General features: G+C 37.5%; 1 protein-coding gene across 2 annotated transcripts in view; it reads left to right on the forward strand.

Annotated features, from left to right (window-relative positions):
- Positions 1–11,723, forward strand: part of LOC106090195 (uncharacterized) — a 307,219-nt gene extending 295,496 nt beyond the window's left edge. For both annotated transcript variants that reach the window (XM_059360529.1, XM_059360530.1), the window contains exons 7-9: positions 7,105–7,263; positions 7,412–7,891; positions 10,494–11,723. In XM_059360529.1, the coding sequence (XP_059216512.1) occupies positions 7,105–7,263; positions 7,412–7,623 (371 nt within the window). In that variant the 3' untranslated portion in view covers positions 7,624–7,891; positions 10,494–11,723. The remainder of the gene's footprint in view (positions 1–7,104; positions 7,264–7,411; positions 7,892–10,493) is intronic.
- The last annotated feature ends 4,559 nt before the right edge of the window (positions 11,724–16,282 follow it).

Here is a 16,282-nt window from a genome sequence, read left to right on the forward strand (position 1 = left end):
AAGTTGGTCACCGTTTGGTGTTGTTGTGACGCCATTCCCGGCCCATAGCACATCCTGTAAGGCGGTAATATCTACTTTGTACTCCTCCAATACTTTCGCCAATGAGTTTACTGCACCATCTCTAGAAAGAGTCTGGACATTCCGATCATGTTTTTTTTTTAGTTTGCGAGGGTCGTCAACGTTAGGCGAGTCCATTTTCACTATTGTTTTGTTTCACATCCTTGCTCATTACTATCGCTAATATCAAAGTACGTTTCATGTTTGACCATTTTTACCATTTTTAAATGGGACCTTTAGTATTCGACTATACTTCCATCAAATTTGCAGAGTTCTCACTTTATTTCACTTGGTATTATGTAATTTCCTCGATTATAACATAAAATGCTTGTAACTCCTTATCTTGAATCATATCTTTGTTTGGCTTCTGCAAACTAGTCGCTAGAAACTACTTGGACTTTACATTGGAAAAGAAATAATTCTAATCAACTTAAGTAGCTCGGACCAATCGTAAGTTTTTTTTAGAAAACTAATGATAAGGGGTTTTGTAGAAGTGCACGGCAATTTGGATTTTCTTAGATTAGATTTTTCTTGGAAATTTCATCAACATTCCATTTTTTTAATTTTTTTCTTAAATTAACCCAATGCGATTATCATGGGAATACTCGTCTTCATTTGGCTTTCATTAAAAATTATTCATTATTTAATTGTCATAAAATGTCAACGATAATTAATTTGCATAGAAAATTTCGTCTTTAAACTTCTTCTTCGTAAAAAAAACAGACAAACTTCTCCAAAAATACATATTGGTAAAAATTTAATCGAAATTAGATTTTCCTAAAATTTGGTCGTAATTTGATTATTTTTGTCCATATATCTATGCAGCTTGTCTTTACATAACCTTGCTTTCATGACTGAGTGACTAATATAACTAAATATTTGTATACATCCATCCTTGCATTCAAGCCATTAAAATTTTTGAATCAATTAAATTTTGAAAAATTTCATTTAAGTTTTCATACACTATCGCTGCACACTTCATGAATTTAATGCCAAAAGTTAATCCATGGCTATATTTGGCCTTTCCAAAAGCCATTTTAGCTTTGCTTCATTGAATGACGTTAAAAATGAATATAATTCTATTTAATTCATTGGTTGTGAAAGCAACGCAGCTCATGAATTTTGTGTACTTGCAGTCTAAGTGCTGTATTCTTTTCCGTTTTCGTGCTTTTTTGAGACTTCGATATTAATTTGCCTGCATGCATTTTTGATTGCCACTTTAATTTATTCGTTTGAGTTTTTCCCATATCGTATCACCAACACTATAAGCTGTTTATCGCCATCATCATCATTGCCGCCGCCACTATGGATATCTCATCTGTGGGCTTCTCTCATGTTATGCTATTTTATGTTACATACATAAATGTGATATTAATTGCAAAACATTTACAGATAATTATCACTGAATTGTTTTGCAAATGCTGTTTGGCGCTTTTATGTGTGTGAGTGTGTGTGTGTGTCCAACATAAAACAATTTGAAATGCTGAGCTCTACTTTGGGAAACTTATGAATAAGACACTCATTCTCATGTTCTACAGTTGATTTAAGCGTTTAAATGAATGCAAATTATAATCCGTTTGAGGTAAACTGAATGAATTAAAAAATAAGAGGATGTTGCGAAATATGACTTAAGAGGGAATAATAGTTAGGCTTCATTGAGCATTGAGCCTTAATCTGACTGTTCTTATTGATATGAGAGAGCATGCCCAGTTGCTAAATGAAATGTTCATGGGGAATTAAGTATTTAGTAGCCAGGATTCTGTTCAAGTTTCTTTAACAATTAAGATTTTCTACTAAATTTTGAGTGTTTAAATACGGCAAATTACCTTAGCTGACTTAACGGTCTTATTAGGAAAATGTCCATAGTATCTGGGAAAATTTTTACCCTTGTTGCTTAATAGAATGTTCATGAAAAAATTAGCTATATGTGCAATGCCAGGTGCACCGGCCCACTTTTCTTTCGGCTTCTGCAAATTGTCGGTATATGGAAAATTCTTGGCCCTTAGTATCCGTGATCTTGAAGTGTCTTGTAGGGTTTGTCGGCCATCTTTCGCTACTGTGTCTTCTTTAGTACGTTCGATAGGGCCTGCCTTTGAATTGCCGGAGCTTAAAAACGCCATTGGCAGAAAAGTTTGTTTTTGCTTTGCAGGCACAACAAGTTGCCGTTGCAAAAGGATTAAAGCTCAAACATGATAGTTTTTAATTACTTAGAATTGTTAAAGCCAGTTTAGGTTCCGTTTGACTTCTGCCCTGTATTTCTATTACATAGTCCTTATGTACTTATTTCATATAACGGTACTTAATCTATTCTTACAAACTAATCCTTAAAAATAAGCAACAATTCTAATTATATGATAATTAAGCTGATTTATCTAAAGGGTGTCCACAGCGATATTGAGGCAGTTCACATAGTAGGATATATTGTAATACTGCAGTATTTTAAATTGATAATTATTCCATTAGCTCCATAAAGTACTCTCTCACTCTCTCTTCCCATAACTTAAAATGCTTGTTACCCCATAACTTTGGTTTATATCTCCGTTCGGCTTCTGAAGCTGCCTGTTTTTGGCAAATCCTTGGATACAAGTTTCAATAATCGGAATTTGTCTTTTAAATCTGACAATTCTTTGATAAGCTTAACTATATGAACTTCGTAATTTTTGTTTACATATTTTATGGTTGGCTTTAATAGGATTTCTTTAACTAAACATTATTTTGTAACTGTGATACTCATCTCCGCTCGCTTCGGTCTTCGCCATTTGTTTGCTTAGCGTCAAAGTATCTTTTACGTTAGACTTATGGGGGACTTATTAAGCTAATCGGGGAACTGATGATCTGATGAAATCTTAACGGATGCACTGCAGATGTCATTGTCTGCATACGACAGCTCGTCTCTGCTGTACCTCCTGCCTTCGGCGTAAGAGGACGGCTTCTTAACTCAATCTCTACCTTCGTCTTTCAAGGTGGCTATGGTATCCTTTTAAGAGCCACAGCCACCAGCAGAGCGCTTCCTTCTTATTTGATTCAACTTTGCTTCCCTATCTTCGTTGCTCACAGGAGTCTTCAAAGTGGGTGAGTTGAATCGTACTTGAAGGAAGAGGGGTAGCGCTTTTTCTTTTTTAGCGTTTGAGCAGTGTTCTGCTCTTTGGGAGACATAATCTTAAAAAATCAGCTTCCGATTCAGCAGATCAGCAGATTGTATCCCTCGGAGCATCCTGCACTAATGCCAATTTGCGTTGCCGGTTCATCTTCTTCAGTTTCCTTCATTGTGTCCCAGACAATGTTTTCGATTTGGTTGTAGTGTTTTCGCTCACTTCTGCTTGAGTCGTGCTAACCTTGTCGGAAACACCATTTGCATTTCGCTCCATTTCGTCTTACTCGTAGAATGAAAATGCGACGCCGGTAATGAGGTTAATACTCACTGCACTTTAACTTTTATTTATTCATACTTACTTCCCGCGGTTGTTTTTATTTAAATTTTGGCCTACGGGGAATACACGATTCCCTAAGGCTGTGAGCACGTTACTCCATCTCCCAAAAACCAAAGCTAAGATCCGGTGGAGTGGACCGCTCACCCCCTACCTCTATCGCCCACCTGGTCCGTGGCCAACGATGGCGCTAGCAGATCTTCAGAAGATTAACCACCAAAAAAGTTAGGCCTAGAGAGTCGCTGGCAATTAGGTACCGATGCGTTGGTCCAATCCGCCATCCATTTAAAAACATTGACAACCTCCCGATGACGACCTATGAATTCAAAACTCTCTCAGAACCATCGAAACTTTACTAAGTCCGGAACGAGTTGCCAAATAACAACCTAGCCATCCTCGATGTAAGTGAAGTACGATTGCCGAAAACCGGAACTATGGATCTTCAAGGTGACTGACTACCACTTAAATTTTTCAGGCAATGAAATCCACCAAATAAATGAGGTCGGTCTTATATTGTCGCCGCAAGCAAAGCAAGCTCTTCTATCAAACAATGTCATATCTAAACGCATCATGACGGCAAAATTAAATTCAAAATTCCGCAAAATATCTATTGTACAATGCTACACGCCAACCGAACCCGATGACGTCGAAACAAAGGATCAATTCTATACCCAACTCGAGTCAGTGCCCGCTCTCTACCAAAAGGAGACATCAAATTTGTTACTGGGTATTTTAATGCCAAGGTGGGCAATAACAACACTAATCTACAGGGTGGCTGATGAAAGCCGCTACCAAAAAAAAATGTAATAACTTTTTTTCTATTTAATAATAATAATTTAATAATTAATTTAATTAATTAATTAATTAATTTAATTAATAATAATTTAATAATTAATTTAATAATTTAATTTAACATGAATAAAAGAAAAATGTATTCCATACACCGAAAAAAAAATGTAGCAATATTCATCATTGTAGCAATATTCATCAGCCACCCTGTACAATCAATCAATCAAGGACTTGGCGATACCAAGAATGACAATGGCGACATATTGGTTGACTTCTGCAAGAAACCTTCTCTTTGTTGGAGGCACAAAATTCACTCATAAACATATAGACAAATGTGGGGCCAGTATTATAATAAGCTGACATTAGAGTAAACTAAAGTAAAACTAACAAAAAAAGCGGCCAGAACTGAATATCGAGCCTCTACCTCGCTGGTTAAACGCCTAGTTCGCAAGGATTATATTTTTATATGCCAGCGAAGCCGAAATTTCAGCTAATATTGGAAATATGTGTGGCGTTTACAATGCAATAAAACATATGAGAGGCAATTATAAAGGGTGATTTTTTAAGAGCTTCAAGAAATTAAAAAAACACACATTTTCAAAAAATGCATGAAATCTTTATTTGAATCAATAATACGGTCCATGTTACTTTATGTTGAAGATTATTTCATGCAAATGTTGACTGTGACTGCGCCTCAAATAGTCCATCCGCTTAGTCCAATTTTGGCATACTCTTTCCAACATTTCCGTCGGTATCTCACGAATAAATGCTTCAATGTTGTTTCCAATGCGTCAATTGAAGCAGGCTTGTTTGTATAGACATGAGCTTTAACATAGCCCCAACAAAAATAGTATAAAGGCGTTAAATCGCACGACCTAGACGGCCAATTGACCAGTCCCGAACGTGAAATAAAATGTTTACCAAACTCGCCTCTCAATAAGTCCCTTGTTATGCGTGCTGTGTGGAATGTGGCATCGTCTTCTTGCATTTTGGGCAAAAAAAAAATAGGATATCATCGCACAGTTACGTTACGATTCGCATAATTTTTGAAGAAGTACGTTCCAATGATGCCACCAGCCCATAAACCGCACCAAACTGTGACTTTTTCTGGATACTTTGGTGGCCCTCTCAATGCTTCTGGCTGACCTTCACTCCAAAATCAACAATTCTGCTTATTTGAATACGTAGCCATTGAGCCAAAAATAAGCTTCGTCGCTCAATGGAAGAAGCCCGCGATGAACTTTCTTAACAGAGCATGCATTTTGACAAAAAATCCAATAATTTACAAGCATTGTTCGTTTGTAAGACGATTCATGGTTAAATTATAGACCAAACTGAAGACGTTTGAGAGTAAAACAGAACACGAAATCACCCTTTATATACCCGCTGAATCCGGCCCGCTCCGCTGCGCATTCACTAACACCATGTGAAAAGAATTTTTTTTTTTTTTTACTTAATACCATATTAAGATTAAGTGTGAGGCAGCTATTACTTTTTAGTATTTAGAGTGCACAATAAGCCGATTACTGGCCTGGGTGTATGTCCATAGTGGCATGGGGCGCATTAATATCCGCACCCTCTTTTCAACCTAACCTTGTCTTTCGAGACGAGCTCAATGATCAGAGATTTTCGCAACTTAAAATATTTCGTAACTCCTTCAATGACATTCCTTTAGGGCAACTTTATTTAAATTAACAATTTGGTTGGCTCACAAGACTCAACTTTTTTAACCCAGAATAAATAACTTAAAATGTTTGTATCTCCTTGGATACGTCGGTTGCGATGGCATGCCAGCCTATAAACCGAAAATGAGACGGGATATTGAATATGTTCCGCGTTGGATACCTCCAGAGGCCACAGTGGTGCAGAGGTTAGCAAGTCCACCCATGACACTGAAAGCCTGGGTTCGAATTCCAGCGGTGCTTATCCCCTCCTTATGTTGGTAACATTTGTGGGGTGCTATGCCATGCAAAAAGAGGTGTATCACTGTAGCTCGGACTCGGCTATAAAAAGTAGGTCCCTTATCATTAAGCTTAAACTTGAATCGGACATCACACATTGACATGTGAGAAGTTTTCCCCTTGTAACTTAATGAAATGTTCATGGGCAACTTTGCATTTGGTGTTTATCTCCTCAATGAATTCATTTAACACTTGCATCGGACAGTACTCATTGATATGAAAAAAGTCTACCCTTTGTTTCTGAATGAGGTGCTCATGGGAAATTAGCACTTTACATTGCCTGCAGCTCTTGAACTTCAGTAGTTAAAAAAAAACAAGGTTGAAATTTCTTTTAAAAAAACAGAACATTTTTTTATTGACATGAATATTTGTCTGCAAAATTGTTTTGCGCATTTCCAAATATTCCTATTCACCTTTCAAATGTCACAGGATGATCAATATATAAGCCCCAATTTCTACCCTAGGTTTGTTTAGTTTTCGTACACCAACAATATTCACAAAATAGGGTAAATTGCCTTGTCCAACCATGCTGACCTTTCCAAATGGTGTCAATCAGAGATAATATTCCCCGCATCTGTGTATTGGAAGAAACATGACGAGCGAAATATAAAACCCCTTTATTCGACACAATAAAACCATAAAAACATCACAAGATCTCTGGGGTTTGATAACCATTACACGCTTAACAAACTATCGTACAACACACATTAATACTGCTCCACGGTAAGACAGGGGGCCCGTTAAAGAATTAAAACCACACAGCCCATCTACCCCTATATGGAATAACGTTGTAAGCTATTTTTATAAATTTTACCTTAAATAATTTTTTTGTTTTTTTTTTCTCTCTCACTTACTCTTGTTTCATGTAGATGAGACCACCAGCACTGTATTTGGCATGGATATGACATGGTTTGTAATGATTGTGGTTAGTATACTGCTGATATTAAGCGCGGCCATTGTGGGCATTACTATTTGCGTATGTCGGCGACAAGAGGACACCAACAATCCACACAATACAGCCATGCAATGTAAGTGAAAACTAAAGCATGTTTACACGCTTAGATAAAATATACAAATTGTTACTGTATTAAAATCAAGTGCTAATCCCCTTTCGCCATTTTTGTTTTTTTTTTATTTTTTATTTTTGTTGATGGTTGTCGTTTTTCCTTTTTTCAGTACATCATACGGCCGAAACGAATGGCTCCTCAAAACACCTGCATTACACACATGGCGGTACATTGAGCAGAGAACACACACAACTACCGCCGACGTCGGGAAACTGGCATCACCCTGCGGGACCATACGGGTACCTCCGCACGCAACGCAACTACTTGAAGATGGCCACCAAAGTCCGTCCCATCTGGTGCTTGGCAAATTTCGTCAATTAGGTCAAGATCTATCAACAAATTCCACTAACAATTTGGGCATGTCCCAGACAAACATAGCCATTAATAATGTGGCCAATCCTGCTAATGCTGTGGGTGCCGCCCAAAAAGATGAATGGTTTGTCTGAGACACCCAAACCCCAAATATGTTAGTTGAATATAAATAGATTTTGATTGAACTGCTACAAAAAGAAGAAAAAAAGGAACGAATATTGTAACCTAAGAAAAAAAACTTACAAACAAGAAACAAATTTGCACAGCATTGAATGAAGTGAGTATTGCATTGAAATGAATGCACGACGACATAAATTGGTGCTACAGCATCGACTTTATGTTTTGTTTGATAATTTTTTGCCAATTTATGGGTTAAGTCAAACCGCAAGACCATTGATTTAAAGAAGTTGTGTCAAACTTGAGGAGAGCTTTCCAGCACACACCGAATCAGCCTTAAATTAGCTCCAAGTTTCTGCTTTGCCTCTCTAGAAATTTGTTATGGATTTTCTTAGAATCAATATCTTCCTGGCCTTAAAGCTATTGCAGGGAATTTGTGAACTGACGAACCTTTATACGCCCAAGGAGATGTGGAAACACTGTATATATGCCTCCAGCTACATCCTTTTTGGTCCCAAAACATCAAGGATGACAGATGGCACAAATAGGAATCGATTGAAACCTTCGTATCACGTTATCATACAGATTAGGCACATGCAAATAATTATTCCCAGGTTTTTAACTTTCTGTTTGGCTATCGGTATCTATGGCGGTCATTTGAAAAATCGGTCATTGAAAAAATCCATTATTTTGCACTAATCGATCGATCTTAATGTCCAAAAGCATGTGTTTTGGAAGGTTAAATTGTGTCCGTGTGTCGAAGAAAAGTAATTGGCTGCTTCAGCCACATATATCAGACTATCGGCAGACGCGTCGCCTGTGCCTCGTGTACTGATATCTGTGTACCGATTGTCTGAAGCCGACCATTTCGTTTGATTGCCCTGCAGAACAAATTGAAAACATTAACTTTAAATGCAAATATATCCAAAAAAATTAAGTTGCCTCATTTGGGGTAGGAGAAGTCACGCATCCTTTTCCGGTTTCTGTGGTACCACAATGTTCTAAAAATTTAATGATGTTCTACGTTTTGTAGAAAGAATTGTTAGGCCTGCACTATTAAAGTGATGTTATCTAAGATCTTAAGAAATGGTAGGCCTATGACAGGTTCTAACTTTTGTTGAAGTTTCATGTTATTAAAGTTAAGGCCACAGTTTCTTCACATTCAAAATAAAGAAGTAACAAGGCAAGCCTAGCGTGAAAAAATCCAACTGTGCTAAACTTCATTCGGAACACTTCTCCACTGGCCATATTACCCAGGACCAATTAAATACTCTACCTGTACCAAGTATCGACACCAGAGTGACTTGCATACTTTCTTAGGTGGTCATCACAGAATATTTTGTGAGGGTCAAGGTTGTAAATGTTATTAGGCTTACGAAGAGTGTTTTTCTCGATGTATGCCGAGTTTCATTTGTTATCAATCATCTCTTCCGTGTCTGCGTCCCTACGCCGCTGCATCTAGTGCAATATTTGTGCTGTGTTGTACTTTTATTTTCCACCACATGGAGGCCAGCGTAGCGTAGAGATTAGCATGCCCGCCGATGACGCTGAATGCCTGAGTTCGAGTCCTGGCGAGAACATCAGCAAAAATGTGTTGCGATGGTTATCCCCTCCTAATGATGTCGACAATTGCGAGGTACTTCGCCATTTAAAAACTTGTCCCCAAAGAAGTGTCGCTCTGCGGTGAACCGTTTGGAGGGCCCTTAGCATTGAACTTAGAACTTGAATCGGACAGCACGCAGTGATATGTGAGAAGTTTGCCTTTTTGTTTGTTCATTAATGGAATTAAAGCGATCTGGATGGTTCAATGGTAGGAACTACAAGGCATCTTCCGTCGAAAACGTCTATGCGAGTCTGATAGCTAACAGCCACTTAAACCTCACCTACTGGACGATTGTTTCAGCTGAAACGTTGTCAATCTCTGCTTTCATTTTACTGGCCCTCATAACTTGGGGAAAGGTAGTTTTATTACCCCTTACTTTGGACAAGGGTAGTTTTATTACCCTTTCCCTTGGGAAAGGATAGTTTTATTTCCCTTTCCCTTGGGGAAGGGTAGTCTTATTACCCTTTCCCTTGGGGAAGGTTAGTCTTATTACCTTATTCCTTGGCGAAGGGTGGTTTTGTTACCCTTTCCCTTGGGGAAGGGTACTCTTATTACCTTTTCCCTTGGGGAAGGGTACTTTTATTACCTTTTCCCTTGGGGAAGGGTAGTTTTATTACCTTCTCCCTTGGGGAAGGGGAAGGTTTTATTACCCTTTTCATTGGGGAGGGGTAGTTTTATTACCTTTTCCCTTGGGAAAGGGTAGTTTTATTACCTTTTCCCTTGGGAAAGGGTAGTTTTATTACCTTTTCCCTTGGGAAAGGGTAGTTTTATTACCCTTTCCCTTGGGGAAGGGTAGTCTTATTACCTTATTCCTTGGCGAAGGGTGGTTTTGTTACCCTTTCCCTTGGGGAAGGGTACTCTTAGTACCTTTTCCCTTGGGGAAGGGTACTTTTATTACCTTTTCCCTTGGGGAAGGGTAGTTTTATTACCTTCTCCCTTGGGGAAGGAGAAGGTTTTATTACCCTTTCCCTTGGAGAAGGGTAGTTTTATTACCTTCTCCGTTGGGGAAGGGTAGTTTTATTACCTTTCCCTTGGGAAAGGACAGTTTTATGACCCTTTGTATTATATATTATCTTAACTTTACCTTGTTTTATAATATAAAATAATTTCTTAACAAAAACTAATTTATTTTTACTCTCATTTCTTTTTCTTCTCATAGGACTGTTAATGAAACCAAAATAATAACTTTTGAAATAACATCAATTACTAAATATATGAACTAAAAACCTATATATATTTTGGTGGACATCACCACGCAGGGTGTATGTAATAAGAGATTTTTCGTACCCAAATCTCTTAGACTAAATCAACAACAAGAACAACAACAAAAACAAAAAGAAACAACAAAAATCTACTAAAAAAAAACTATGAACGATGGAATAGAAAACAGAAATTATAAAAAACGCAGACGAATAATGAAAACAAATATTTCTTAAATGAATTAAACAAAAATTTAAAAACACAAAAGAAATCCCGATTTTCTGTAAATAATTTATAAATATTTAAATTGAATTTAAACAAAAGTAAAATAATTTAATTACCTAAATAATACCGAACAGAAGTAGAATGTAATTTGAATTTGTTTCCAAGGTGACACATTATGCTTCTATTATATATGTATGTATGTATGTATAATTGGCATATAAAGTAATTAGACAAAATTTTTTGTGCAAAAAAATATGAAATTGGCATAGAAAAATCGTGGTTATTAATCAAAAGTAAAGTATAGAAAATTTTTTAGTTTTTTTGTTATGAAGGAAAAATTAACTTTAAATGCAAATATATTCAACAAAAATCATAGAAAAATCCCTTAAGCAAATCGTTTGCACAAAATTAATACATACTTTGAATTTGAAATTGTCAACAGTATATTCGATTTTCTTGTCAATAATCACAACAAATTCAATAAAAGGAACAAATCATATACAGTTTGTTAATTAAATGTTTTCATAATTAAGAAATGAGCGAATTTTTAAATAAACAGGAATAATAAAAAGCGCACAATGCCAGGACAGCTTCGAATCGAAGAGTATGCCAAGGTATTTCGCCTCCTTCGACAGATGCAGGGTGATCCCATCCAAGGACGGGAGTCAACTCCGGTATATTGTATCTGCGCGTGAAGAGTATCGGCTTCGTCTTCCTTGGGTTGGTTCTTAACCCATTTTTGGTAGTCCATCGCGACAATGTCCTAAGTGAACCTTCCATGATCTCGCTGATCGTCGACAGAAACCTAACTCGGAGCGGCAACACGACGTCGTTCGCATCAGCGCTTATCTTCATGTCATCTCCCCTCCCTAGGGCGTTCCTTTTGTCACCCGCCTTCTATCCACAGTATCTCCCAGGTTTGCATTAATAATTATGGGGTGAATCTCCGTGCGGTCCAGTGCGGCGACTATTCACCCTATCTACTCGTTTTTAAAGGTCCCGTCAATATTTTAGAAGGCTGCAATAGTGTACTCCTTCTGCCGAAGAGACGTCTCGACCTCTCGTAACACTTCGTGAAGGGCCGTCTCCACCGAATGGCCTTTGAGGCATGCGTTTTTTCCCCCACTAAAGTTGCACCTTTCGCTTTCAAGTCACTCAATCTTTCCAGTGTTTTGAGCAAAAACAATGACTGTCTAATGGGCCTATAATCCTTCGACGTGCTATGGTTTATTTTTCCCGTCTTGTGGACAAACACCACTTTCACCTCTCACCAGGCTCGTCCGGAAAATCCCTTCTAGCCAGGGCAGGGTGACTCCAAAGGACTTCTGCAGCAGGTCCGGCCGCCGACTTAAATGGCCAGAAAGTGCAAGCTGCCTACACTATCTTCTTCTCGTCAACGAGGTCTCTGAAGAGGCCTTTTGCCAAGGCCGCATATGTAGATATTGCGATATCTTGAAAACCAACCTCTTCCTGGCCGCACAGATAATGTGTGTCCATCAAAAGTTCCACCATCTCCTGACCACTCTCAAAGCTAGGAGTGCTAGGATCCTTCGAGAGAACTTTGCGCAACCTAGAAGCCTCACTAGAGCTTTCCAATTTTGCATAGAATTTCTCCCAGGAACTTCTCAACGCCTTCTTTGTCTCCTTTTTGAACTTGCCAATGGCTTCGCTATATTCCTCCCAGCCCTCTGCCGTGTTCTCTCTCTCTCTCGTTCTACTCTCCCCTTCGGCTCGGTGACTACTATGACTGGCTGGTTTTACGCTGTGGTACTCGTTCGGGACAGGCCTCCCTGCAGCCTCTAGTTCCCCGGCGTTCTCCAGAGGCCACCTAGGGAGCTGTTCCCTAAACTTCTCCCAGTTAGTCCTTCTCGGATTTCTGAATGCTCTCCTCTTCCCTATCTCGTGCTCGACCTGAAAACATATGCTATAGTGATACGAAAAAGAGCACTGGGCGGAGATATACCAGCCCAGGACTTTCACCAAGTACATGTTTTATGTGACAACTTGTTATACTCGTATCTATAACCTGTTGCCGAATCCAGTGGTAGAAAGTTGGGGCTTTGATACTATTGCGTACAACCAGGACCATGGATAAAATGTAATCAAAAAGTGATTAATCTATCTTGTTGGTTTCCGTGCTTCCACATTGGCGTCAACGCCTAGCCTAAGGTAATGCCCCTTATTCTCGCCCCTGCTGACCATGCTATTTGTGCATCTTTTGGGAGTTGTGTTGATGGCTTTGAACGCTAGACAACGGCTCTCGCTGTTCCTCTGTGTCTCCAGATTTTGTGTTTACCCAAGCCCAAAAACTTAAAAATTTCAGCTTTCTTAGAAATATTAAATCGAGCCCCTGATCCTACATAAATCCTTTTTAAGCTTCGGATCATTGTACTGATAAAACTTATATTTTGGTGGCATTCTCGTTGTCAAAAAAATGCTAATTTTTTAGCACTCTCAGTCAATTCAGTTTTGAGTATCTCCAAGTTCAACTCCTTTGTCATAATATCTTCCAGAAACCTTAGCTTACCAAAAACTTTGGTTGAAATACAGCCCAACAACCAGCGTTTTTTCTAGGAGGACAATGTTGTTCAAGGGGAACTTGTCGTTGAATCGTCCACCTACGATTCGATCTCGTGAAGCTAGCATCAGGAATATCTGGGAGTGACTGTTTCAGAGAGAATGGGTTTCCCGGTCCATTTGGATCGGGTGAAGGAAATGATGACTGGAGTAGCCGGAATGGTTAGGCGTGATCTGAGAAGTGGTTGGGGTAATAGTCGTCGCACTGTTTGGTCCATATATGGTGGTCTATTTGTTGCTTGAGCAACTTAAGGGGCGCCTGTATGACACGGAATTGCTGCGACAGTCTTAGGACGAAAGAAGATCCTCTATTGTCAGAGGGTGGCAATGCTGGTTTGCTTGCCTTTGTGTAAGTATTTTTCGACAGATGCACTACAGGTATTGCTCCGCATGCTCCCGCTTGATTTACTCGAGAGTTACATGGCTGTTCTATATAATGTGAAAAAGGGAATTCCATTAGTGCGTGAGGATTCGTTCACTGCGTCTGAGCTGGCAGATGGGGATGGAGGCGGCTCCAGGCACTCCTTTTGAAGCGTCTTGATGATAGGTGGAGAACTAGATGGACGAACAGTGACAATGGTCTGACTTTTGTTAGTAACGCCCGAATTTTGGCTTCGGCCTAAGTCTAGGCTTCATACTGACGGGACATGGCTCCTTTAATGCATTTTTGCATCGAAGAAACTTGTCCGCGATTGATCTGTGCGACTGTGGGAGACCTGAGGACTGGAGGCATGTACTGACGGTATGCCTGTACTAGGCAGCCATTAGAGATCGTTGTTTCCCGTAGCTTTTGTGAGCGTGTTCGGTCATCCGTGAGAGTGGTGACTTGAAGTCATTGTGTAAAATGGTCTATGGTCTCCAACATTCAGTTAAATTATGGTCCGCATCGAACCATAACTTAATATAGATCCAATTCTTATCGTTTATCCTTTGTTTGCCTAATAAGAGATAGCGGGAAAAGAACTTGACAAATGCGATCCATGGTGGAGGGCAGGGACGTAGCCAGTGTTTTATTTTTGGGGGTACGGCTTGCCAACACACTACTTTGAGACCAATCTTTCTTTTTTTTGGAAATTATTGATTCAAAGCAGCACACATTTATGAAAATCAAAAAATGCCAAATGGCAAAGTTGTGTAAAAATGATGATTGTGTAGATTTTTTTTTTTCGATCTTAATATATTGCAAACATTTCATTGACAAACTGTATTTAAAAAATTTTGCAAAATTATATTCAGTTGTAGGCATAAACAATTTTGCTGCAATGTCTTGTGTAAGAAATATGTTCCATGGAAAATTTCCGCCAACTATCTTTATGTTTGGACATAGAAATAAAATAAGCTAAATATTTGTAATATCATCATTTGAAATTTTTACAACTAACTGTAGTCACCTTCAATCAAATTCAATTACAGTCTTTAAGACAACATGCAATACTAGCAAAAAGTTTTGAAAATAAAATCCAATAACTCCATATACATTTCGATTGAAAGAAAAACCCAACCATAACAACTGGATATTTAAGAACACAACAACAACTATCATTAAATTGAAACAAAAAACGAAAACAGTTTTTGTTTATTTTTTACAATATTTAAAGAAAAGAAAACCTAAACTTTGTTAAGATTCTCATTATACATAAATAACTACAGGCATCTAGTAATGCGAATTAAATACCAAAACCGATTATAACAAATATGCATTTAAAATGAAATAAACTAAATAACTCATGCGACAATGAGACAACAGTAAATGATCTTATAATTTTCATATTAAAATCCATATTGAATTAAGTTGAAGAAAAAATATACAATTACCTATGCATGTATACCTATACCATTTATTTAAGTCTCCGCCTAAGATGATATAATAAATTTTCAAAATTCCCTCAAATACAGTACACCTTTAAGTTTGGAATCCATAAAGAAAATCTTAAATATTGAATAAAAACAGGAATTGTTGGCTCCAAAGACACATACTCATATACCAAACATACAAATATATTGAAGCTCAAAAATTATTATTATAATTTTTTTTTAATTTTTTGTTCTCATTTTCATGTTGTAACACTGAAACTTCTTTCTTAGACCGCAACAGACTTCCATAAAGAGACATCTCAAACACTAACAGTAATTTAGAACCAAAATCCTAACAAACCCTCCAACTCCAAATTTTTGAATAGAAACAAGAAACAATAAGACATTTATTAAGATTTCCCAAGTTATCCAATCTAAAATGAAAACCTAATGGCATGTTATTCTAATATTGATATGTTTCAAAAAAAAAAAAACAAACAAACAAACAATTATTTGATAATTAAGAAAATTAAATAAATTAATTATTATCTTTAATTTTTAATTTGGCCTGTATTTGTTTGAATGAAATAAAAAATTAACTTAATAAACAATATCTATACAACAAACAAACTCCAACTTTTTTTCTACAAAATGAAAAACCTTTATGAGATACTTAAAGAACAATTTTAGATATCATTACAATTATGATATATGTATATGTATGTTGTGAATTTAAATTCAAACAAAAACCAAAACTAAACTTACAAGGGATGTAAATAGTTGACAATACAACCATAAAAATCACAAAACAAAAACAAACTTCTAGATCAAGAGTGAGGCTAGAATTCCACACATTCATCTATATTCACGGCTCTTGCATTTATATATAAAAAAAAATCAATTCATATTTTATAGGAAACAAGCTGGACAGGGCCCGCTCTGCTGCGCCTTCTTTTACTTTGTATGGAACAAAATTACCCTTTGAATATCTATTTTTGACAATTAAAGAGCTCTGAGTGAAATACCATGCTACCATGAAATTAGTATGTGTATATAGCTTGAGAAACATTATAACATTATAAATGCCTTTATCTGAATTCCATAAGATCATTATTCGTCTATGAATTCGCTCGGAGGGTTTATGATCATTTA

Source organism: Stomoxys calcitrans, chromosome 1 (genome assembly GCF_963082655.1).
Source record: "Stomoxys calcitrans chromosome 1, idStoCalc2.1, whole genome shotgun sequence".
Taxonomy (NCBI): Eukaryota; Metazoa; Arthropoda; class Insecta; order Diptera; family Muscidae; genus Stomoxys; species Stomoxys calcitrans.